The sequence below is a fragment of the Rhinoraja longicauda genome, chromosome 2 (genome assembly GCF_053455715.1).
Source record: "Rhinoraja longicauda isolate Sanriku21f chromosome 2, sRhiLon1.1, whole genome shotgun sequence".
Lineage (NCBI taxonomy): Eukaryota > Metazoa > Chordata > Chondrichthyes > Rajiformes > Arhynchobatidae > Rhinoraja > Rhinoraja longicauda.
The window spans coordinates 51,001,711-51,028,501 of NC_135954.1; the positions used below are offsets into that span (position 1 = coordinate 51,001,711).

A 26,791-nucleotide genomic window follows, 5' to 3' on the forward strand; every position below is an offset into this window, starting at 1 on the left:
TATCTGATTGATGATTTGGCTGGAGGAAAAAACAATGTAAATAGCATTAAATGTGAAACTTTTTATGCAACATTTTTGTAAATGGAAAATATTTAAAGATGTATGGAAACTTGGTGTAAGGATAATCAGGAATTGGGAGTTCTTGCTTTCACCTACGGGCTTCAGAAATCCTCTATTTTGGAAGAGTGAACAAATCAGTCATGATGGGTGAGGTGCAGATGCTGGGAATCTAAAAAAAAAAGAAAAAAGAAACGGGGTTTCTGTTTCAGATTCTAAACACCTTGACATAACTCAATGGATGAGGTTTTGGATTTTAATTTATGCAAGGTTATTATTTTGCAAAGTGTAGCATCTCTAAACTGATGAAATATCAGATTTGGGGGTTTTGCTTATCTCCCTTTGTTTCATTATTTACCTATTATTTCCTCTCTTTCCCCCCCTCCCCCCCCCCCCCCATAACAATTTTAAAATTGTTTAAACCCTTCACCCTTCTTAAATCCTTTTCCTTGGTGTTGAGGGGGAGGGGGGAACATGCATTTAGTTGCTTCATGAAAGTTTAGGCTAATGTTTAAATTCTTTACATGTGATCTCTCTGGGTTACAAATGAACTGATTTACGAAATTCCAACTTTAGCTAAATTCTCCTGTTATGTTTTGTGTTGCCTTCAGGTCTATCTACAAGATAAAGAACAGTATATGTATGATATATATAAGAATTGTATATATTTTCATACCATTTGTTAAGCTAGTACCGGTCCACCACCGATTTTCCACCACCTTTAATCCGGGCAAAATTATAAAAGCGCACTTGAAATCCCACCTGGTAGTCCCTTGAAAATGTGGTGCCGATGCCCACTAATGTGGCCAATCTCAACCACATTGGGACTTCGGCTCTGATCAGCAAATCATTTTTGCCACCTGTAGCCAGGGCTCTGGAACTGGCCCAGCCGGAGCCGGTAGATCTACTCCCATAGTTGAATTTGCGGGCTGGTACCTCAGCCCTCTGCTGCATCAGCGGACCGTTCCGGTGCTGTTGGAATCCCCTCGGAGACCACAACCTCTGTTGGTCCGGCAAAACGGATAATCCATAAAGGCTCTGGAAACAAGGGTGCTGGAAAATCAATGGTGGACCTGCAATAATAATAATAATAAAATGTTTCATTGTATTCATTAATGACTGGAATCAGTATACAGTACTGATTCCATTATATTCCAGTAGATTAATTATGGGTAGTATTAGGGTAATTATTCGATGAAATGAAAGAATTATAGCATGTGTACAATGAGCGATGTGATATGGGCACTTATAGAAAATAAACGTTCCTGACGTAGATAAATTGTTTATGGACAGTTCTCTGGAACAGAATCCTTGCATAACTGCCTCTACTAGTATTTGATGCTGATAAGCATTTTTGTTTTTTGTTTAGCTTCATAAGATGTTAGGAGACAAGATGAACAACACCACAATTATAGAGAAGCAAGTCTTAGAGCTTTGGGATAGGTTATATCAAAATTGGTTTGTAAAGGTGAGTGTTGAAATCTGAAAATTGATATCTGTTGTAATTACTTCTAAGTACTTTTAAATACAGTTGATGAAATATAATAAAACAATAGCTACACCTGTGTTCACTGTCTTTCTCCTCTTTCGCTCTGTCATAGTATCAATACCTTCCACTGCCTTCTCTTTGTTTCATGGAATATTCTGACTTACTACTCACTCTTGAGAAATTCCGACCTAATAATTATCCTTGGGATATGCCCACTGCTTAGTCTTAGGATCTTTACTGTTCACCTCCCTAGTCTCTTTTCCTTATCCTTGTCTTTACTATTTCCAGTGGCCATCCTGCCTCCTTTTGCACGGCTTCTCAGAGCCTTTTTCCCCTCCCAGGTTTCTGACCCACCCTTGGAAAGTCCAGTTAACTAATTCTTCACGTGTTAATTTGCCACATATTTGCGAGATCCATGCGTAGATGTAAATGTTGCTAATTTGTTTTCAAAAAGTTACATGTGTTACCTGTATTGACAATTTATTTTTACATTGTTTCTCTACTTAGAACGTAACTCATTCTGGAAGACATAAAGGGCATAAATTCATGATCAATCGGCAGAATAGTTGGCTGGGAGACATGTTAGACTGGCAGGATGTTGTCTCCTTTATTCACGAGAACATTGAGACCTTTCTTTCTGTGAGTATCATGCATTCTAATTGCTTAAAATTGTGTCCTTGCCTTTCTGACCACTTTGCCAACACCAAGCTTGAAGAGGGATTTTTTCATTTTTTCTGGATGTAGGCATACATCTAAGGTGTTCTTTAAGATCATGAGGATGAATAACTTGAACTTCTGGTGAGGATGCTGTTGCAAAGCAGTGGGAGCTTCTGATTTTATCTCTCAGAATATCTTTGGAGATTTGAACACCACTGAAAGAACTTCAGATTTCTGGGATAAACAGTTTACATTTAAGATCTCCAAGTGCGAGTTTGCTCATTGTTTAGTTGTTGTAATTTAGAATTGATGCTGCTTGGGAGAATGTGTTTGAAAGAAAGAGAGTCCTGGTGAAGGATAGAGGTGTATAGAGATTGAGGTCCATGGTGAAGACGAGACCAGTTAGGAAGTTATTGAAATGGTGATGGGCATGAGAAGTGCCCTGGATATAAGTGGGGAAGAACTAGACAAGGGGAAAGAGGGAGAAATCCAGGCATGAAGATATAAGTTCAGTGAGGAAGGAGCAGGCAAACAGGCCAGTACTATTTATGGATCTTGAGTTTAAAAAATAGAAGCAGGCACTGTGGAGTTGCAGCATGATGAGATTGAAGGCTGTGGAGGGAAGATTTCTTGATGTGGTGAGATATGCAGTGGTCTATGAGATGCTAACCTGGTGTTAATTAATGAAGTCATGGACCAGGGGAAGGTGCAAAAGAGGTGTCAAAAAGCAATTGGAGATCAGTACAGCAAATTACAGTGGAGCTCCCCATTTGTTTTGAGAGCATGATGACATTGTCAGGGTTGTTCCAGACTCCAGTCTTTTTTGTCGTCTTTAGTTCCAGTATTATTTGACTGGCATGGACAAAACAATAAATGGTATTATAGATATACAACCAGCAGTTTCTTAAGTTCTCTTTATAGGAGTAAAGTTGTTTGTACAAAGTTAGCTTCCTTGAGACTTTTCACAAGTTTAGTTAAATGTCCGTAAGATGTTACCAGGTTAATTCCCGGGATGGTGGGACAGACATGTGATGAAAGAATGGGGCGACTGGGCTTGTATTCGCTGGAATTTAGAAGGATGAGACGGGATCTTATCGAAACATATAAAATACTGAAAGGATTGGACAGGCTAGATGCAGGAAAAATGTTCCTGATGTTGGAGGAGTCCAGAAACAGGGGTCACAGTTTAAGAATAAGGGGTAGGCCATTTAGGACTGCGATGAGGAAAAACATTTTTACCCAGAGAGTTGTGAATCTGTGGAATTCTCTGCCACAGAAGGCAGTGGAGGCCAATTCACTGGATGTTTTCAAGAGAGAGTTAGATTTAGCTGTTAGGGCTAAAGGAATCAAGGGATATGGGGAAAAGCAGTAACGGGGTACCGATTTTAGATGATCAGCCATGATCATGTTGAATGGCGGTGCAGGTTCGAAGGGCCAAATGGCCTACACCTGCACCTATTTTCTATGTTTCTACCATGTATTTCCAGATGTTTGGACAATTGGCTAAATAGACATCTGTGTTGAATGTGTCAGATTGACAGTAGGGGTCAGATAGTCATATACATCACGGAAACAGGCCCTTCGACCCAATTCATCCATGCTGTTCAGGTGGCCGGGGGCCCTTTACTGGGAGACCTGAGTCGGACCTCCCACTAAACCTTTCCTGGCCACTACCTTAGCCACTTCCTCTGGCACTCATTCCATATACCCACCACCCTCTGTATCTTTGCCTGTGTTAATAATGAGACTCTGGCTCGGAGAGTTTGATCAACGATCAACCCCAATCAGTGAGGATAGGGGACAAATCATCCTCTACGATAATCCTGAACACTGGTGTTCCACAAGGATGCTTTTTCAGCCCCCCTTCTGTACTCCCTCTACTCCTTGAATGTGGCACAGTAAGTTGAGAAAATCGTTTTTGAATAAAGCATGCAGGAACCTTGCTTTAAAAATAGAAGTGTGGAGTACGATAGCACTACAAAGTCATGGCTAACACTTATAAGTCACTGGTTTTGTCACAGCTGTAGTATTGTGTTCATTTCTGGGAACCTGATCTTAGAAAGATGTATAAAGCCTTTTACATTCAGTTAACTGGCCCTCTCCAGTTGAGTTTTAGTGTTACACAGAGTACAAACTGATTTTCTCTGAAGTTACCTGTCAGCATTGCATTTTTCCCCATCATATTCAAGTTTCTCCTTGTTTTTGCTGTAAAAAATGAAAGATAAAAAAACTATATTTCAAAATTGGCAATAAAGGCTGATTTTTACATAACGGAAGAATCTCCCAGACTGGTACAGTATTGCATTTCAAATTTGTTTTGTTTCACATTTGATGACAGTGGTGCCAGTAGGGTGCAGCAGTTAGCTATAGATTGACTTGAGCTATACAATTTTGTTTGCATGGCGATGCTTAAGGGATTAGGTGCTTCTGTAAATCTGCACTTTCTAGGCTGTTATTTAAACAGTATAAAAACAGACGTTAAAACATTTTGTCATAGATGTTAATGATGAGGATAATTATACAACCATGTTTGAAAATCGGTGGCTTACTAAATACCTGTTGCAAATCTTGTGGCTAGAGCCTCTTTCCCAAACTGTTTGAATCCTCGGCAATGCGATGACGTTGGCATCACCCCCAAGATGTTGAGGAGAGAGTGGTGGAGGTGTTTAGTTTGGTCTAGAGATACAGCGAGGAAACAGGCTCTTTGGCCCACCTAGTCTGTGTCGTCCAGCGATCCCCACTCATTAACACTATCTGACACACACTAGGGACAATTTACAATTTTACCAAGCAAATCAACCTGCAAACCTGTATGTCTTTGGAGTGTGGGAGGAAACCGGAGCTCCCGTGGAAATCCCACATAGATCACGGGGAGAACGTACAAACTCCGGACAGACAAGCATTCGTAGTCGGGATCGAACCTGGGTCTCTGGCGCTGTAAGACCCATCGTCTACTCCGCCATTCAATCATGATTGATTTATCTCTCCCTCCCAACCCCATTCTCTTGCCTTCTCCCCATAACCTCTGACACCTGTACTGATTAAGAATCTATCTATCTCTGCCTTAAAAATATCCACTGACGGCCTCCACAGCCTTCTGTGGCAAAGAATTCCACAGATGCAGCAACTCTACTGCTGCACCACCATGGGGAGGGCCCACAGCACCAAAATATCTGATAAAATACTTTGATAGTTGGCTAAACTAGAGCTTCTGAATTTGCTGACTGCCAAAGTTCAAAAATTAATTGCTGTGCATTAGATTAAAGGCTGATTCAATTTAAACTATTAAAATGCAGTAAGCATCATTAAAATTATTTTTAAAATTTATTGATATTCTACTCTTTAACAGTACTGTTGGAACTGTGATTTATTACAACTTTTTAAATATGGATAATATATTAGGTACATTTTAATTGGTAATGGAAAAGTACTGAAGGGAATTGAGTTTGCATTATTTAATTATAATTTGACAGCCATAAGTTTGCATTGATATATTTGTCAGCAATTTGCAAAAAACACAGCCTTTTGAGCGTCCCTTTTGTTGCATTTTGGGAAGTCAAACCAGGGCAGGACATTCACAGTGAATGGTAGAGCCCTGGAGAATGTTGTAGACCAATGGGATCTAGGGGTGCAGTTACATATAGTTCTCTAAAAGTGGCATCACGGGTAGATAGGGTGGTAAAAAATGCTTTTGGTACATTGGCATTCATCAGTCAGTGTATTGAATACATAAGTTGTTACATTATGTTACAGTTGTACAAGATGTTGGTGTTGGAGAACTATGTTCAGTTTTAGCCACCCTGTAAAAGGAAGTATTTTTTTAAGCCCAAAGTGTGCAGAGAAGATTTATGAGGATGTTGCCAATGCTCAAGGGCCAGCTATAGGAAAGGTTGGGCAGGTTAATAATTTATTACTTAAGCACATGTGGCTGAGCGGTGGTCTTACAGAACCTCCAACATTCCATAGAAAACAATCCAAATCTGGGGAGGGGGTCGTTTGGATATTAAGGGAAGATTTGGCAAATTTTTCATGGGCGCAACCCATATACTCAGCTCTGCTGCTCATCCCACAAATGCATGTTCCTTACAAATGTGGCACCATTTAAAAGGGAAATAAACAGGCTTTCCAACGGTATAAGATTTATTGCCAAGAAGCATTGTTACAACAAAGAAATAATCTACCAAACACAAATTTCCTTACTTTTTGTGCTATATTTATGAAAGGTGAGAGGAAGGTAGACACAAAATGCTGGAGTAACTCAGCGGGTAACTTCAGTCTGAAGAAGGGTCTCAACTCGAAACATCACCTATTCCTTCTCTCCAGAGATGCTGCCTGTCCCGCTGGGTTACTCTAGCATTTTGTGTCTACCTTCGATTTTAAACCAGCAACTGCAGTTCTTTCCTACACAAAGATGAGAGGAACCCCCGTTCCCTAAAGAATGAGGACATCTCATCTTGAACACAGATGTGGCGGAGACAGAGGAATCAGTCTTTGTAGGAGGCATGGTGGGAAGAAGTGTAGTCTAGATAGGTGTGGGAGTCAGTAGGTTTGTAATAGACATCAGTCGATAGTATCTATTGTGATGGAGATGATGAGATTGGGGAGGGAGGTGTCAGAGATGGCGCAAGTGAATTAGAGTGCAGAATGGAAATTGGTAATGAAGTTAATGAAGTCCATGAGATCTGCGTGGGTACAGGAGGTAGCTCCGATGCAGTCCTCAATGTAGCAGAGATAGAATTCGGGGATAGGCCCAGTGTATGCCTGGAACATGGATTCTTTGACATACTTACAAAGAGGCAGGTATCGAGAAGAGGTTCCAGTTAGTAAATGTATCAAGTTTCCACTGTACATCTGTAAAGTTTCCACTGTACATCTACCACCACTCTCAAAGATTTCCTAACCCTTTTCAAGTTAGGAAAAGGGAACCCACAACGAGATCTGGGTGTCCTAGTGCATCAGTCATTGAAAAGAAGCATGCAAGTACAGCAGGCAGTGAAGAAAGCCAATGGAATGTTGGCCTTCATAACAAGAGGAGTTGAGTATAGGAGCAAAGAGGTCCTTCTGCAGTTGTGCAGGGCCCTAGTGAGATCGCACCAGGAGTGCTGTGTGCAGCTTTGGTCTCCAAATTTGAGGAAGGATATTCTTGCTGTTGAGGGCGTGCAGCGAAGGTTGACTCGGTTCATTCCCGGAATGGCGAGACTGTCGTATGTTGAAAGACTGGAGCGACTAGGCTTGTATACACTGGAATTTAGAAGGATGAAAGGGGATCTTATTGAAACATATAAGATTATGAAGGGATTGGACACGTTAGAGGCAGGAAACATGTTCCCAATGTTGGGGGAGTCCAGAACCAGGGGCCACAGTTTAAGAATAAGGGCTGGCCATTTAGAATGGAGATGAGAAAAACTTTTTCAGTCAGAGAGTTGTAAATCTGTGGAATTCTCTGCCTCAGAAGGCAGTGGAGGCCAGTTCGATGAAGGCTTTCAAGAGAGAGCTAGATAGAGCTCTTAAGGATAGCGGATTCAGGGGGTATGGGGAGAAGGCAGGAATGGGGTACTGATTGAGAATGATCAGCCATGATCACATTGAATGGTGGTGCTGGCTCGAAGAGTCGAATGGCCTACTCCTGCGCCTATTGTCTATTGTCTATCACAGGTATACAAAAAATTGCCTTTTTTCCAAAATAGTACCTGTTTTTATTGTGCCACACTGGTGACATTTAGCTAGCGGCACAACAGGACAAGGTCAAATATAACAATTCTGAACATATTTGAATAAACAAAAGCACAAATCTGTGTTGTAACTGACGTGCTGCCTATCCATTTAAATGGATTAGCGTTATTGTGATCTTCTCACAGTGGCAGTTACCAACAATAAGTGTATTCCCTGATGGCAGGGAAATCCCCGAACCCGTGGAGGAGTGAATATAATTTCCTGACGGTGTAGCTAGCGCCTTTCCTATCATAGCCTGGTAGTTCAACAAGGCAACTTCAAGAAGTCACTTCCAAACTAACACGACCATGTGTCTTGCTGCAACAGAGGGTCAAACACCTTCGACCACTGCTATTCCACCATCAAAGATGCCGATCACTCCATCCCTCAACCTTACTTTAGGAAATCTGATCATCTGGTTGTGCTGCTTTTTCCTGCATCTCGGCAGTGACTGAAGAACGCACCCCCAGTGGTGAAGGCTGCACAGAGCTGGTCAATTTACTACTTTAATGTCATTTGGTTTGAGATACCCTCCAGAGTTATTTGAATCCTTTCTATGTAAGTACAGGTGCTCCTCAACTTACGACGGGGTTATGTTCCGAGAAACCCATCGGCAACTGAAAATATCATAAGTCGAAATGCATTTAATGCACCTGATTACGTGGCCGGAAGCAAGCTGCGACTCGCTACGGGTCACTGCCGTTTGCACCATCGCAAAGTCGAAATAATGTAAGTCGAAGCATCGTAAGTCAGGAAGCATCTGTAGATAGTTATACAAAAGGAATAACAAGGAAACGTGAGTAAAACACCAAGCGCTGGAGGAACTCGGCAGATCAAGCAGTATCTGTGGGGGGAATGGATAGGTGACGTTTGGGTCAGGGCTGATTGGTGTGCTGATTTACATCTTTCAGACCAAATATCCTCAATGTCCTCAAAACCTTTTATCATTAAACTATGCCCAGTCAATTGTGTAGAAGTCTGCCTGTATCATATTGTTCTGTCGATGCCATTTGAGATCGATTGAATTGTTTGTGATGATAGTAAGGGAAATGAACCAAATATTTCTCACCTTGTATCTTTGCGTTTTCTTAGATATTGGAGTCTCTCTGGATTGTGATGAGCCGAAATGTGAGTTTATTGTTCACAACTGCCACCACTTTGCTGACGGTTTTGTTTCACAGTGGCACAGCACTTCTCAACTTCATTCTTTCTTTGGTGAGAAAATTAATGAATATCTTTTTATAAGACACAATAATATTAGAATAAATAAAATTGTGTTTGTTTCTTGTACATCGCAGAAAAGTAATAGTAAAATATATTTTCAGTTTTTAATATTCACAAACTTTCAATTTCATGGTTGATTTTGCTGCAATGTGCTAAACATTGAAATAGTATCACAATTTCATAAGGGTTTGTTTTGGTAAAGAATGTCCAGTAACATGGGTGCTGTTGAGGGAGATATGACTCCCTTTTTCATATGACTATTGTAGCGTGTTGATAAAGGCAAGGAGCCAGGTATTTTGGGAAGGTATATTTATTGGTTCGTGGGTCTCAGACGGGTCTAGTCTGCCGGAATGGCTTGGCGCCCAAACCTTGCCCTTATATACCTGCGTCCAGGACCGCCTCCCGGGACTGGTCCATTCCCGTGCCGAGGGGTCGGTAGTAGTATGGCCCGACCCTTGGGAGCCGCCACAGTACCCCCCCCCAGATCCGGAGGCACGAAACGCACTGGTGGTCGCACAACCCGACCGGACCGCGTACGGTAATCGGTCGACAGAGGGGCCGGCGGAGGCACAGTTGGAGAGACAGGCGGTGGGACCCGCAAAGGGGGGCGACCTCGTGGGCGAGGCCGGGCCACCCGCACCGGTTGGTCGATGTCTAAGTGGGCCGGCTTCAGGCGGTCAATTGACACGGCCTCCGGCCGGCCCCCCATGTCCAAAACAAAGGTGGTCTGCCCGTGCTCCAGCACCCGGTACGGGCCTTCATACGGCCTCTGGAGTGGCGCCTGGTGGGCGTCACGGCGCAGGAACACAAAGGCGCAGTCCTGGAGGGCCGATGGCACGTAAGGGCGGAATGTCCCATGGCGGGACGTCGGCACGGGTGCGAGCTTTCCAACTCGCTCTCGGAGGCGATGTAGGGTGGATGAGGGTGGTTCCTCTCGCCCCGGCAATGAGGGCACGAACTCCCCGGGCACCGTGAGCGGAGACCCGTAGACGAGCTCCGCTGAGGATGAAGCCAGGTCTTCCTTGGGGGCAGTCCGGATGCCCAGCAAAACCCATGGTAGCTCGTCCATCCAGTCGGGGCCGGCGAGTCGCGCCTTCAGCGCTGCCTTCAGCTGCCGGTGGAACCTCTCCACCAAGCCGTTTGCCTGCGGGTGATAGGCCGTGGTGTGGTGCAGCCGCACGCCCAACAGGTGGGCCATGGCCGACCACAGCTCGGAGGTGAACTGTGGCCCCCGGTCCGATGAGATGACCACCGGCACACCAAAGCGAGCAATCCAGTGCGCGGCCAACGCACGAGCGCATGTGGCTGTCGACGTATCAGCCAGTGGTATGGCCTCCGGCCACCGCGTGAAGCGGTCCACCACCGTGAAGAGGTGGGTGATGCCCCGGGACGGCAGGAGCGGGCCCACAATGTCCACGTGCAGGTGGTCGAAACGGCGGCAGGGTAGACCGATCCCTTGGAGTGGCGCCCGGACGTGGCGTTGAATTTTAGACGTCTGGCACGGAATGCAGGTGCGGGCCCATTGGCCAACCTGCTTGCGCAGACCATGCCACATGAACCGCGCAGCTACCAACGAGATCGTTGTCCGGATGGATGGGTGAGCCAGCCCGTGGACCACGTCGAAAACCCTCCTGCGCCACGCGGCCGGGACGATGGGGCGCGGCTGACCTGCCGACACATCGCAAAGTATCGTCGTCGCTCCGGGGCCGAGGGGAACATCCTCAAGGCGGAGGCCAGAGATGGCAGTCCGGTAGGCGGGCATCTCCCCGTCCGTTAGTTGGGCCTCCGCCAGGGCAGAATAATCAATGCCGGGTGCCACTTCTAACACGGCATTGATGGCGGGGCGAGACAATGCGTCGGCCACCCGGTTTTCCTTCCCCTCGATAAAGCGGATGGAGGTGGTAAATTCTGAAATGTAGGCCAACTGGCGCTGCTGTCGGGCGGACCATGGGTCGGAGACCTTTGCCAGGGCGAAAGTGAGCGGCTTGTGGTCCGTGTAAGCGGTGAACGGGCGGCCCTCCAGAAAATAGCGGAAGTGACGAACGGCCAGGTACAGGGCGAGGAGCTCGCGGTCGAAAGCGCTGTACTTCTTCTGGGCGTTGTCGAGGTGCCGGCTGAAGAAGGCCAGGGGGCGCCAACCCCCGTCCGTGAGTTGCTCCAGTACGCCACCAACGGCCAACTCTGAGGCGTCCACCGTAAGGGCTGTCGGGGCATCCTCCCGTGGGTGAACAAGCAGCACAGCCCGAGCCAGGGCCTCCTTCGCGCCGTCAAAGGCTGTTACGGCCTCGTCGGTCCACACGACGGTCTTACGCTTGCCCGCCAGCAGCTCGTATAGCGGCCGCATGATGTGGGCCGCGGATGGCAGGAACCGGTGATAAAATGCCACCATGCCGACGAACTCCTGCAGGCCACGCACCGAGGACGGACGGGGAAACCGGCGGATGGCGTCTACTTTGTCCGGCAGGGGAACCGCTCCTTGCGAGGACACACGGTGGCCGAGAAAGTCGATTGTGGCCACGCCAAAGCGGCACTTGGCGAGGTTTATGGCCAACCCGTGTTCGCTGAGCCGCTGGAAAAGCTGCCGGAGGTGGGCACAGTGCTCCTGCCGCGAGCGGCTGGCTACCAAGATGTCGTCGAGGTAGACGAACAGGAAATCCAACCCGCGACAAACGCCGTTCATTAATCGTTGGAATGACTGCGCGGCGTTCTTGAGGCCGAACGGCATCCGTACGAACTCGTAGAGTCCGAACGGCGTGATGATTGCCGTCTTGGGTACATCCTCCGGGTGGACCGGGATCTGGTTGTAACCTCGCACCAGATCCACCTTTGAAAATATCGTGGCCCCAGCCAAATGGGCGTTGAAGTCCTGGATGTGGGGCACGGGGTATCGGTCCTCGGCGGTAGCGACGTTCAGCCGCCGATAATCCCCGCAAGGCCTCCAGCCCCCGTTTGCCTTGGGGACCATGTGGAGTGGAGATGCCCATGGGCTGTTGGAAGGGCGGACGATCCCCAAGGACTCCATCGTACGGAACTCCTGTCGTGCCAGGCGTAGTTTCTCAGGCGGGAGTCGGCGTGCTCGTGCGTGGAGGGGTGGGCCGGTAGTCGTGATGTAATGGTACACCCCATGCTTGGGGGTCGATGACCGGAATTGCGGGGCCATAATATCCGGAAAGTCCGCCAGCACCCGAGCGAAATGGGAGTCCACGGACGACAGCGGGCGTACAATGGGGTCATTCAGCCGCAACGCGATGGGCTCCATCGTGGCGGAGTGGACCAAGCGCTGCTGCCTGACGTCCACGAGGAGAGAATGAGCCCGCAGAAAGTCGGCCCCGAGCAACGGCTGGGAGACGTCGGCGATCGTAAACAGCCACGTAAAATGACTGGCGCCGAAAACGATGTGGACCGTGCGGACGCCATATGTCTGGATAATGCTCCCATTTGCCGCGGTGAGGATGGGCCCCCGCTTCCCAGAACGAATGTCCAGCGGCGAAGGGGGCAGGACGCTCAGCTCCGCCCCGGTATCCACGAGGAAGCGGCTCCCGGAGCGCCGATCCCAGGCGAAGAGGCGGTGAATCTGGCCGGCCACCGCAGGGACTATTGGTAGCCGGCCCCGGCGTTTCCCGGAAATGTGCACGGCTGGCGGCATTGTCGGGCTGCCGCACCCCAGCGCTGGTGGTAATAACACCAGTACCTCTTGCTGGTGCTGGCTGGAGCCTGCTGATGTGGGACTGCAGGTGCACGACCCGCAATGGCCACCGGGGGCGATCTCGCAGGCCTCCGGGGCATAGCTGTCACTCCTTCCACAGCTCCCCCGCCCGACCGGAGAAAATCGGGCGCTTCTCGAGTGACGTTTAGCGCACTGACGTCATCACGGCGCGCCGCCCACAGCGCGTCCGCGCGCCTGCCGAGGGCCCGGGTGTCTTCAAAGGAGACGTCGGTGAGCTGCAGGCGAATGTCGGCCGGCAGCAGGTGCAGGTATGTATACTCGAACATCAGGCACGGTCTGTGCCCGTCGAGCAGCGCGACCATCTCCTTCAGGAGGCTAGATGGGCGCCGGTCACCGAGGCCTGGCATGTGGAGGAGCCTTTCGGCCCGCTCCATTCGGGTTAGCCCGTAGGTTTGGAGCAGCAGCTCCTTAAGGGCTTCATATTTACCGTCGGCCGGTGGGTCCTGGAGGAACTCCGTTACCTCTTCGGCCGCGTCCTGGTCAAGGGCTCCCACCAGGTGGAAAAACCGGGTGTTATCCACTGTGATGCCCTTCAGCTGGAACTGGGCCTCCGCCTGGTAAAACCAAATGCGAGCCCGGGTGGTCCAGAAGGTCGGGAGCTTGATGCCTACCGCGTCGACAGCTGGGGCCTGGTCGGCCTGCGAGCCGGACGGGCGGTCGGCTTCTGTTTTCTTGTCCATCCTAATGAATGGACCGTCGAGGTCACCAATGTAGCGTGTTGATAAAGGCAAGGAGCCAGGTATTTTGGGAAGGTATATTTATTGGTTCGTGGGTCTCAGACGGGTCTAGTCTGCCGGAATGGCTTGGCGCCCAAACCTTGCCCTTATATACCTGCGTCCAGGACCGCCTCCCGGGACTGGTCCATTCCCGTGCCGAGGGGTCGGTAGTAGTATGGCCCGACCCTTGGGAGCCGCCACACTATGATACATTTACAACCAACCACCTGGTTTATTTATGCTCTTTTCGTTTATTAAAGTTCACTGTGCCATTTATTTATTTATTAGTAGTAGGATAGGGTGGTAAATTTTCTCCAATATAAACACGCCCTTGTCAAGATAGTGCAATTTGGGAATAATTTATATATGTATTAAATAACCTGACATAGGACATTTTCATTTTTTCAAATTCATAGAAGCTATCGAAATTTTTACTAACTTCTGAGACTATGTATTTACTCTACTTCTGAAAGAGAAGTTTCCAATTTCAAGCCTATGCTGCTTAGTCATTAGCTACCAGAAAAAATAAAATTTCTGTTCATCTTTCTTTCCGTTCTTCTTGAATACTTCAATAAGATCATGTCGTAACTTTCCCCATTCTTAGAAGTGCAAATATAGTGGGTGAAAGTTTTGTTTACATTTTTCTGTATACTGTAAATCCAGTTTTGTGCACAATAATTTTGTTCCTCCTCATGGACCATATTTAATATATACATATTTAATGTGAAGAATTACTGTTCTGTGAAGATGTGGAAAAAAGTATTTCCAGCAAGCTCTTGGATATCAAAGATATAATGAGTGCTTTAGGTTTTTTAAAAAAGCTCAGGTGTAGTTGAGTAATCAAGAACATTTTTTGACTTTTTTCTAATTATGGTTTTGCACTAATGTCCTGTTTTTATGGTCTTTATTTCAGAAATGTTATGTGTTGTTTACATGGAATTTGTGTATAATTTGTTTGTGCGTTTGAGTCTACCTGCCTTTGAACAGCAAGCAAGGTTTTTCATTGCACCTGTGCCTCACTGTACTTGTGCAAGTGACAATAAACTTGACTTAACATTTTAAACACATCTACTCCAATTTACTTTAGGTTTATTGTCTACATTCTTTAAATTTTGAAAACTTTTTATGCTATTTAAAAAAAATCCAGTTTAGTTTTTAATCATATACCTGTGTAGTCCATCTAATTCCATCAGCTGCATTATGAGAGTTATGCTTGTCTTTTGTATATTTTATTCATGCCTGTTTCTTATGTTAGTGTCACCAAGAGTGTCTCCAAGAATCTCTCCTTAGTGATTAAATTATGCCACTTAAACCCATGGCTGAAAATGTAATAACACTGGTGAACAAATTTGGTTAATCATTGCCCTAACCCAAAAATGTCACTTAGCTAAGACAATTATGATATTGTGTGTTAGGGCAATGGCTTTATTTTAGTGATAGTGGACACAAACTGATATATATAACACTACTTTCAGGTTTTGATTAAATGAGATTACATCACATTGCTTAAACAAAAATCCCCATGAAAAACCTTTGATTCTTGTATCTCTTTCTGACCTTCCACTTTTTTTTTACTCTTGAGAAACACCAACAGTAGGAAATTTGGGGATATTTCTGGGACAAAGCATTGAAGTAATTATGATAACTATGATATTTTGATATTGGAATTCTCGTAGTATCTTGTGAGGAAGGGCAAAAGAAAATTCCTCCTGCACGCAGTGCATTCAAATCTGGTGATGTAGACATACAAGATGTCCGACCATGATAAAGCCATCAAAATGGCTAAAAAGGATTTTCGCTCTAAACTGGAGAATGAGGCAGACATTCAACAGCTGTGGCAGGACTTGCACACCATCACTTCCTACAAGACGCAATCAGGGGGCAGCTCGTGCAACAGCGAAGCATGACTCCCAGACTAGCTCAATGCGTTCTATGCATGCTTTGATAGGGCCCCCATCGTCCCTGATGGTATTACAATCTCAGTCACAGAGGCCGATGTCAGAAGATCCTTCGGGAGGGTGGTACCTTGGAAAGCTTCTGGACTTGACGGTATACCTGGTTGCGTTCTTAAAACCGGTGCAGACCAACTGGTTGGAGTTTTTGCGGCCATCTTCCACTCAGGTGGTCTGAGGTACACACCTGCTTTAAAAGGGCATCAATAATATCAGTGTCCAAGAAGAGTAAGGTGATACGCCTCAGTGACTACCGATAGGTAGTACTAAGGTCCATGGTTATGAAGTGCTTTGAGAGGTTGGTTATGGTGCATATATGGTGCATATTAACTCCTACCTCAACAAGAACCTAGACACTCCAATTTGCCTACTGCCACAACAGGTCAATGAAGGATGCAATCTTAGTGGCTCTCCACTCTGCATTGGAGCACTTGGACAATAAAAACACACATGTCAGGATGTTGTTCATGGACAACAGCTCAGCATTCAACACCAGCATCCCCTCCAAACTGGTTACTAAGCTCATGGAATTGGGTCTCTACACATCCCAACTTCCTCAACCACAGACCACAATCGGTATTAATTGGCAGTGACATTCCTCTTCAACAACCATCATCACAGGTGCGTGCTCAAGGCTGCATGCTCAGCCCCCTGCTCTACTCACTATATGCATAACTGTGTATCTGGACATAGTTTCAACTCAATCTTCAACTTCGCCGACGATTGTTATCTTTGGAAGAAGAAGGTCAAGGATCATAAGGTCATAAGTAATATGAGTAGGATTAGGCCATTCGACCCATCAAGTCTACTCTACTATTCAATCATCTCTTCCTCCTAACCCCATTCTCCTGCCTTCTCCCCATAACCTCTGACACCTGTTCTATCTATCTCTGCATTAAAAGTATCCACTGACTTGGCTTCCACAGCCTTCTCTGGCAAAGAATTCCACAGATTCACCACCCTCTGACAAAAGAAATTTCTCCTCATCTCGTTGTAAAAGAACATCCTTTAATTCTGAGGCTATGACCTCTAGTCCTTTACTCTTCCACTAGTGGAAACTCCACATTCACTATCCAAGCCTTTCGCTATTCTGTATGTTTCAATGACATCCCCCCTCATTCGTTTAAACTCCAGCGAATGCAGGCCCAGTGCCGATAAATGCTCATCATATGTTAACCTACTCATTCCTGGAATCATTCTTGTAAACCTCCTCCGGACCCTCTCCAGAGCCAGCACATCCTTCTCCGATATGGTGCCCAAAACTTTTCACAATATTCCAAATGCATCTCAGTGTCGAGCATTGAGTTTGCTTTCTTTACTACCGATTCAACTTGCAGATGAACTTTTTGGGAATCCTGCACCAGCTCTCCCAGGTCCCTTTGCACCTCCGATTTCTGGATTCTCTCCCCATTTAGAAAATAGTCTACGCCTTTATTCCTACTACCAAAAAGCATGACTCCACACTTTGCTGCACTATATTCTCTCTGCCACTTCCATGCCCACTCTCCCAACCCATCCGAGTCCTTCTGCAGAGTTTCTACATTACCTGACCCTCCACCTATTTTCATATCATCCGCAAACTTGGCCACAAAGCCTTCAATCCCCTCGTCCAAATCATTAATATACAATGTGAAGAGCAGCGGCCCAAGCACCGACCCCTGCAGAACTCCGCTAGTCACTGGCAGCCAACCAGAAAAAGTCCCCTTTATTGCCACTGTCTTCTGCCATCCGGCTAACCTGCTATCCATGCTAGTATCTGCCCTTTGATACCGTGAGCTCTCATCTTCCTTAGCAGCCTCATGTGTGGCACCTTATCAAAGGCTTTCTGAAAATCTAAGTAAACAACATTTTTACTGACTCCTTTGTCCTTCCTGTTATTTACGTCTTCAAACAATTCCAGCAAATTTGTCAAGCAAGACCTCCCCTTCACAAACCCATGCTGACTTTGGCCTATTTTATCGTGATCCACAAACCTGTCTTCATCATCGGTATGGTGGTGGAGGTAAAAACTTTAAATATCTCTGAACATCTGTCCTGGACCCAGCATATTGATGCACTTATAAAGAAAGCCCATCTTGCCTCTACTTCCTTAGAAGATTAAGGAGATTTGGTATGTCTACAAATAATCTCTTGAACTTCTACAGGTGTACAGTAGACAGCATATTGTCTGGTTGATAGACACAAAATACTGGAGTAACTCAGCAGGACAGGCAATATCTCTGGTGAGAAGGAATGGGTGATGTTTCGGGTCGAGACCCTTCTTCAGACTAGTCAGGATAGGGAAATGAGAGATATAGACAGTGATGTAAAGGGATATAGAACTATATCTCTATATCACTTTCTATATCTTTCGTTTCCCTTTCCCATGACGAGACTGAAGAAGGGTCTCAACCCGAAACGCCACCCATTCCTTTTCTCCAGAGATGCTGCCTGTCCTGCTGAGTAACTCCAGCATTTTGTGTCTATCTTTGGTTTAAACCATCATCTGTAGTTCCTTCCTACACATACTGTCTGGTTGCCTGGTTCGGCAACTCGAACTCCCAGGAATGAAGAAGATTGCAAAAAGTGGTGAACACTATCTATCATAGGTACTGTCCTGCGCACCATCGAAGGGATCAACAGTAGTCACTGCCTCAAAAACATCCAGGTTCACGAGCAGTTTCTTCCCTACAACCATCAGGCTATTAAAACACTACCTCCTCCAAATAAGTTCTGAACTCCGTAGACTTTGGGCGTTTTGAGACATGTGACAATAGACAATAGACAATAGGTGCAGGAGTAGGCCATTCAGCCCTTCGAGCCAGCACCGCCATTCAATGCGATCATGGCTGATCACTCTCAATCAGTACCCCGTTCCTGCCTTCTCCCCATACCCCCTCACTCCGCTATCCTTAAGAGCTCTATCCAGCTCTCTCTTGAAAGCATCCAACGAACTGGCCTCCACTGCCTTCTGAGGCAGAGAATTCCACACCATGACAATAAAACACTCTTGACTCTGTTGGAGTAGTAAGCTCTCCATTGGTTTCATGTGGAGGAACTTGACTGTGAAGAGCTAAATGTAATATTTTGAAATTGTTTTCAGTTGTTTGGGTTTGTTTCAGTGTCTTTGTGCTTAATTTTAAATATATAATGTTTAAAATAGAATATAGTTGGAATAGTTTTGGAATGACTGGAATATAGTTGGAATAGTTTTAAAGTTTTCTTTTGGGTTTAGGTTTATTATTGTCACATGAACCGATAATATTGAGAAGTGTTGTTTATTATGCTATTCCAAACAGATCAGATATACTATACATAAATATAATCAAGACAAACTCAAGTACAATAGATAGAGCAAAGGGGAAAAAAGAGATTTAGATAAGATGAGCGATTGCATCGGATGATTGTAGATCCTTCTTTGGGAAGAACATGCAAAGAGCCTTGCACCAGTGCTATCTTGGTGGAGGTTTATCACCGTTCATGCCTGTAGGTGTGACAGCTAACTGTAAAGTAATTTTTAGCAGCTATTTTGTGACAGGACCTCTACTTCACACCTTTTTCACCATTACCCCTACCTCTATCTATTTATTTCTTGCCCTTGCGCTCTCTTACTGACTCAAAATCAATTTGTATAATTTCCTATTTGTGATGATACTGTTTTATTTTGGGAAGACGATCTACAATTTTAATTTGAATCTAATTTAGGGATTGTTTTATTTAATGCCCCCACACGGTTCAGTTCTGATTTTCTTTTCTCCTCCCTTGCCCCCCAATTCCCACCCTGCAGGTCATTTTCTTGACCACACTCTTCTATCTCTTAAGTTCAAATGATGAATGCTACAAACCAGTGAAGTGGGTAATTGGTCTGACACCACTTTCCCAGCCAGGCCCTTCCTCCAACATCGTGGGGCAGTCTGTTGAAGAAGCTATACGGTAGGCAAGCCCAATTTTTAATCTCATCCTTTTAAAGGCTTCATTGGCCAGACGGCCATTTTTCTAACTATTAAATTGTAACAAACTAACAATCCTGTCCGGCAGCATTCAATATTTTGTTTGTTTTCTCTTGACCTTGGAGTAATGGCACGGTAGCGCAGCGGTAGAGTTGCTGCTTTACAGCAAATGCAGCGCCGGAGACTCAAGTTCGATCCTGACTACGGGTGCTGCACTGTAAGGAGTTTGTACGTTCTCCCCGTGACCTGCGTGGGTTTTCTCCGAGATCTTCGGTTTCCTCCCACACTCCAAAGACGTACAGGTATGTAGGTTAATTGGCTGGGTAAATGTAAAAATTGTCCCTAGTGGGTGTAGGATAGTGTTAATGTTACGGGGATCGCTGGGCGGCACGGACTTGGTGGGCCGAAAAGGCCTGTTTCCGGCTGTATATATATGATATGATATGACACAATCACAATTGCTTAACACTATTTAAATATTGATAAATCCATTTTCAAATAATTTGTGTAACTGCATATCCTGTGACATTGTGATCAGTATGTTTTGTGTGCTTTGTTGAAATTATTTTAGTAATAGAACCAATGCCAAGTATTAAATTTATTGCATGAGCATGTGGATTCATTTGACTCGTCCTTTCCTTGTCAATCAGCATGCAGTTTTGTATCCTGGGCTGAAAAGATCAAGCCCCCTTCATTCTTCACCTAGAGTATCCATTCTGCCTGCTCTAGTGAAGGCATTGCACACTACCAAGTTGCATGTTGTGAGAGCCTCCGTGCAGCTTGATGTGTGTGATACTTTCATGTGAGTGCATGCACACTGGTATGACTGCAGCTTGTGGCAATAGATAAATGCTCATTGCTCAATTAGTGTTTTCAGATCCATTTTGTTTAGATCCACATAATTGTTCTTTAAATTTAAAGCACTTCTGATCAACATTTTCATCTCATCAGCAAATAGTTTTCTCTTTGAATTTACTCCATATTCCATCTGAATGTTTAACTGATGACATATAATTTGTAATTGTAAATTCAGAAGTACCAGAATCAAGAAACATTATGCATCATGCATGTTTAATAATGAAATGCAGGCCTGTTTTGTGCTTGGCAAACAATCCCATTTTCCCAAACTCTACCTCTACCTCAGCAATATTTTGCCATCTCCAGAGTGGAAACTCTGGAACTAGGTTTTAGGTTTAATTTAGGTTTAAGATTAAATTCCTTTGCATGAGAAGTAAAAATATAGTGCTCTACATAAGAGTTTCTAGCCATGTGGGATAAAGCTTTGTGCACCATGGAAGAGCCGTGTGTGATACTTCTAGTAATCTTTGGAATATCAGTGTAGGAAAATAACTGCAGATGCTGGTACAAATCGAAGGTATCACAAAATGCTGGAGTAACTCAGCAGGTTAGGCAGCATCTAGGAGAGAAGGAATGGGTGACGTTTCGGGTCGAGACCCTTCTTCAGACTGAAGAAGGGTCTCGACCCGAAACGTCATCCTTCTCTCCTAGACACTGCCTGACCTGCTGAGTTACTCCAGCATTTTGTGATACCTTTGGAATATCAGTACTGGTTTTATTATCATGTCAGGTCAAGTGCTAGTTGCATTTTTCTCCCCAAAATAGTGGGGTGCAATAAGGATTAGTGTCAGGGCATTAAATATTTACAATCTAAAATAACAAGTATATTGTGACAAAATTTGCTAAGGGTATAAATGTGAGAAAGGAAGTTGTGAGGAGGCTAAAAAGAGTTTGCAAAGTGGTATAAAAAAGACTGCGAGTATCTTTGGCCAATTGAGTATAATTTGGGGAAATGTAGGTGAAAACAGAAAAGCAGAAAGTTGTTCAAGGAGTGACCTGGGTGTCCTTGTATTGGAAATGCAAAGTTAACATGAAGGTACAGCATGTAATTGGGAAAATAAGTAGATTGTTCCTCCTTATTGCTGGGTGTTAATACCTAGATTAGTGTAGTGTGTGAAACTTTGGTCATCGTATTTAAGAAGAGATATATTTGTATCGTAGCATTCATTATGTTTATTCCTGAGATGATGGAGAAATATCTTACATGGAACATCAGAGGAGATTAGATCATTAGAGTTTAGAGTGGTCTCATTGAAACAAGGTTCTGTGCAATTAACAGGGTAGATGGTGAGAAGATATCTCTTATGAGGTCATTTGGATCTGGGTGTCAATATGTATTTCAGAATAAGGGACTGTCCATTTGAGATCGAGTTCTAATGAAGGATCACAGACCCAAAATATTGACTGTTTCTCTTTCTACATATCCTGACCGACTTGCTAATTTTGAGCTTTTTTGTTTTTTTGGTGTCCATTTTTAGTTGTCCATTTAAGATTAAGATATGGATGGATTTCTGAGGGTTGTAAAGCTTTGGAATACTCTGCACTCAGCACCATGGAAGAGCCATTCGTGACATTATCAAGATTAAGAGATATATTTGGACAGGGAGGTTGAGGATTATGGGGATCAGGCAAAAAAGTGGCCGAGGCATAAATGAGATTAGCCATAATTTTATTGAATAGTACAACAGATTCAAGGGTTCATATTGTCTACTGGTGCTCTTATTTCAAATGTTCATAAATTATGTTCTGCAAGGTTCCTTGCAGATCAGGTTTTCAATAGTCCTGTCCATCAAGAATACTTGACGTTTGGTGCTGGTAACTCCCATATGTGTTCACTGAACTTTTTTTTTAAACGTAGGATTCTTTTGAAGTTAATTGTTAAGAGTCTTCTATTACTGCGAAACATTAAATTTATAGCATGGACAAATGTGTGGGAGCTTTTTATGAACAGAAAATACATTTCTGAGCCATTGATAGAATGAGGCACAAGGTGAAGTTTTGTTGACAGGCCAAGTAAACTGGGCTGGCTTGAAAGGAAATGGCTATAGTTCCGTATTGTTGTAATTTAACTGCAATCTATGACATTAACTATTAAGTGGTGATAGTACAGTCTGATTTTAGAGAATAAGTAGAAAACTTGAGCAAATTATTGAGTGTGGCCATATGGGAGATTTTTATAGATATGTAACTAGACTCTGCTGGTGGAAACTGCCTGACAGATGTGCTAAGAGTAGGATGTTGTGAGATAGTTATGACATTTGGCTTGATCAGAAATTTTGGCCATCAATCATGAATTTTGTCTGAATACGTTTCTGAAGTTATTAAAACTGCAATATATTTATTACAGCATGGTATTGAATTTCCCTGCTTTATAGAAATGTTTTAAATGGAAATTCTGAAAACTTCACTTCCAGAGCAATTACAAGATCCTTTTTAAGCAAGTAGCTGGGAGTTGAGTGTGTAACTTGCTGTAGGCAGTAGAGTGATTTCTTGAGACTGTGAAAATGTAAAATTGATACACTGATGAAGTATACAGAACAGTGTTTTATAAGAGTAATCCCAGTATTGTGGAGCAAATTATTTGAAAGGAAGTTGAGTCATGTACCGGAATTTAATGACAGTCGAAGTTTAGTTGGGGACACAGATGTATTTATCATTGGAGAAAAGGCCCATAATATGCTGTCATTGTGATGGAGCTTGTAGAAAATAGAGATCAACTGGATATTGTAATTTATGTCAGATTCGATAACCCATTCCTGCAGGAAGAGTTCCACTGTCTGAAGGTAATTAAGTCTGTGGTAGTCCCAGGTAAGTAGGCTGTTTCTTAATTATATAGTTGATGACTCCATCCATCACTTTGAGAGTATTATTGAGAGAAAGCTGATAGAAGTGTGAGTAACCTAAGATTTGTACAGCATTTTGCATATGACATGCCGGGAAAATTTGCATATTGTCAGGTATGTGCAGGTTTTGTAATTGTACTAAAATAGTTCAACTGTGGCTCGTGGATGTGCGGGCTGTGGGAAGGTGTAATTTATTTGAGTTAATTACAGAAGCAGAGACCATATCAGTTATAAGAATAGAATAGATACAAAGTGGTTATAGTTTTAAATGTTGTACTGTACATGATGTTAAGTAAGGGTAGCTTGTTTCAACATCCTGCGATATTGCCTGGGGCTGTGGCATGTTTTCTGTACAATGCTTTTTAAAATCACGCACAAAATAATTAAAAATTGTGACAACCAACGAATTATTATTATTATTATTATTAAATGATGAGTGCTCTCTATTTCTGTTATTAACTGCAGAGATGCATTTCCTATTCTTAACCTCATTTACGGAAAAAAAAGACCCTTGACACAAGATGCCTTGAAGACACCGTAGATGATGGTTTACAAAAAAAGAAGCAAAGTGCTAGAGTTACTTAGTGGGTCAGGAAGCATCTCTAGAGAGTATGGAAAGGTGATATTTTGGGTCGGAACCAAAACGTCAGCAATCCATATTCTCCAGAGATGCTGCCTGACCCGCTGAGTTACTCCAGAACTTTGTCTTTTTTATAAGAATGAGCCTTACTCTCTGCCCCATATCTTTTCATTTTAATCCTGTGTTTTTGCCCTCTTAATTACTGGAGCAGTTTTTTCCATTATTACATGCCTTGATTTGGATGAGAATGATTTGGATGAGAATGTACATGGCGAGATTAGCAAGTTTGCAGATGATACAAAAATGGGTGGTTTTGCAGAAAGTGAAGATGGTTTTGAAAAATTGTAGCAGGATGTTGGCCAGGTGAGCTGAGGAATGGTTGATGGGATTTAATACAGAAAAATGTTAGATGTTGCATTTTGACATGTGCAGGACCTACACAGTGAATGGTAGGACTCTGGGGAGTGTTGTGGAGCAGAGGAATCTAGGAGTGCAGGTGCATGGTCTCTTGAAGGTGTAGTCGCGTGTAGATAGGGGAGTCAAAAAGGCTTTTGGCACATTGGCCTTAATCGGTCAGAGTATTAAGTATAGAAGTTGGGAGATCATGTTGCAGTTGTATAAGATGTTCGTGAGGCTGCATTTAGAGTATTGTGTTCAGTTCTGGGCACCATGTTATAGGAAAGATGTTAGGCTGGGAAGGGTACAGAGAAGATTAGCAAGGATGTTGCCAGGACTCGAGACTCTGAGCTGTAGGGAGAGGTTGAGTAGGCTGGGACTGTATTCCTTGAATAAAGGGTGATCTTATAGAGATGTATAAAATCATGAGAGGAATAGATCAGGTGGATGCACAGAGTCTCTTGCCCAGGGTAGGGGAATCAAGGACCAGAGGGCACAGGAATCTGAGTGGTGCCTTTTTCACCCAAAGGGTGGTGGGTGTACAGAACAAGCTGCCAGGGGAGGTAGTTGAGGCAGAGACTCTTCCAACATTTAAGAAACAGTTAGACAGGTACCTGGATAGGACAGGTTTGCAAGGATATGGGCCAAACGCAGGCAGGTGGGACTAGTGTAGCTGGGACATGTTTGCCGGTGTGGGCAAGTTGGGCTGAAGGGCCTGTTTCCATGCTGTATAACTCTGAGTAGGTAGTTTACGTGCTAAGGGATACTTGGAAAATGGGGAGGCTTTTAAAACTATGATAGTGACAGTTGACAATATGCATGTTCCTGTTAGAGTGAAGGGCAAGGTGGACAGGAATAAAGAATCATGAATGATGAGAGAACACAGGGTTCTGGTCAGGAAGAAGAAAGAATGAATAATGAATGATACTTTATTGTCACTATTGATTAAGGAGCTTACTTAAGAAGGAAATCAGGAAGGCAATAAGGGGCATGAGATAGCTGGCAGAAGGGATTAATGAGAATCCAAAGAGATTTTCTAAAATATTAAGGAGATAGCGATAACGATAGAGAATAGTTGGGGCAGATACAGTACCAACATATAAAATTAATTTGAACAGGTTAATGCGTAGGAAAGATTTAGAGGTATATATGGGCAAAATGTGCGCAAATGGGATTAGTTTGGATGGGGCACCTTGGTTGGCATATTGGGCCAAAGATCCCTGTTTCCATGCTGTCTGATTTTCAGTGCTTTGTTTCATATCTTCTGAGTCTGTATAGAGTGATACAGTATGGTAATAGGCCCTTCAGCCCAACTTGTCCACACCGGCCAACATGTCCCAGCTATACTAGTACCACCTGCCAGCATTTTGTCCATATCCCTCCAAACCTGTTCTATCTATGTACCTGTCTAACTGTTTCTTAAATGTTGGGATAGTCCCTGCCTCAACTACCTCCTCTGGCAGCTTGTTCCATACATCCACCACCCTTTGTGTGAAAATGTTACCCCTCAGATTCCTATTAAATGTTTTCCCCTTCACCTTAAACCTATGTCCTCTGGTCCTCGATTCACCTATTCTGGGCAAGAGACTCTGCGCATCAACCTGATCTATTCCTCTCATGATCTTCCATTCCTCTATAAGATCACCCCTCATCCTCCTGTGCTCCAAAGAATAGAGTCCCAGCCTAATCAACATCTGCCTACAGCTGGCAACATCCTCGTAAATCATCTCTGTACCCTTTCCAGCTTGACAACATCTTTCCTATAACACGGTGCCCAGAACTGAACACAATTCTCTAAATGTGGCCTCACCAACAGCTGCAACATGACCTCCCAACTTCTACACTCAATACTCTAGCTGATGAAGGCCAATGTGTCCAAAGCCTTTTTGACCACCTGACCTACCTGCGACTCCACCTTCAGGGAGCCATGCATCTGCACTCTTAGAACCCTCTGCTCTACAACACTGCTCAGAGCCCTACCATTCACTGTGTAGCTCTTGCCCATGTTAGACTTCCCAAAATGCAACACCTGACATTTTACTGCATTAAATTTCATCAACCATTCCTCAGCCCACTTGGCCAATTGATCAAGATCCTGCTGCAATTTTTCACAACCATCTTCACTATCTGCAAAACAACCCACTTTTGTATCATCTGCAAACTTGCTAATCTTGCCGTGTATGTTGTCATCTAAATCATTGATATAGATTACAAACAGTAATGTGCCCAGCACCGAACCCTGATGCACACCACTAGTTACAGGCCTCCAGTCTGAGAAGCAACCTTCCACGAGCACCCTCTGCTTCCTTCCATGAAGCCAATTTTCTACCCATCTCCATGCAATATGACATGCATTCTATGCATCTCCAAACACCTTTGGTATTGCACATTAATGTTCGCAATTTCAAAGTGCAGTTAATGGTTTTATTTCACATGGATCTTTTTTATAGCTCTCATTAGGTGACAGCTCATCTAAGATTTGATATATTATTATTGGTTGTCAGAATTACTGCACCTTATCTTCCATTGTATTAAATGTTACTTTACAGATGAGAACTTGGCTTTACATGCCCTAACTTCTCTTTTGCAATTACTGACGCATTCTGAACATACTGAACTGAACATACATATGTTCAGTAACCCAATCAATT

The 26,791-nt window shown here is 44.2% G+C and overlaps 1 protein-coding gene across 2 annotated transcripts in view; it reads left to right on the plus strand.

Annotated features, from left to right (window-relative positions):
- Nucleotides 1–26,791, plus strand: part of tmem245 (transmembrane protein 245) — a 94,210-nt gene that overhangs the window by 48,605 nt on the left and 18,814 nt on the right. For both annotated transcript variants that reach the window (XM_078418953.1, XM_078418960.1), the window contains 4 exons: nt 1,427–1,525; nt 2,054–2,185; nt 9,008–9,130; nt 19,301–19,446. In XM_078418953.1, the coding sequence (XP_078275079.1) occupies nt 1,427–1,525; nt 2,054–2,185; nt 9,008–9,130; nt 19,301–19,446 (500 nt within the window). The remainder of the gene's footprint in view (nt 1–1,426; nt 1,526–2,053; nt 2,186–9,007; nt 9,131–19,300; nt 19,447–26,791) is intronic.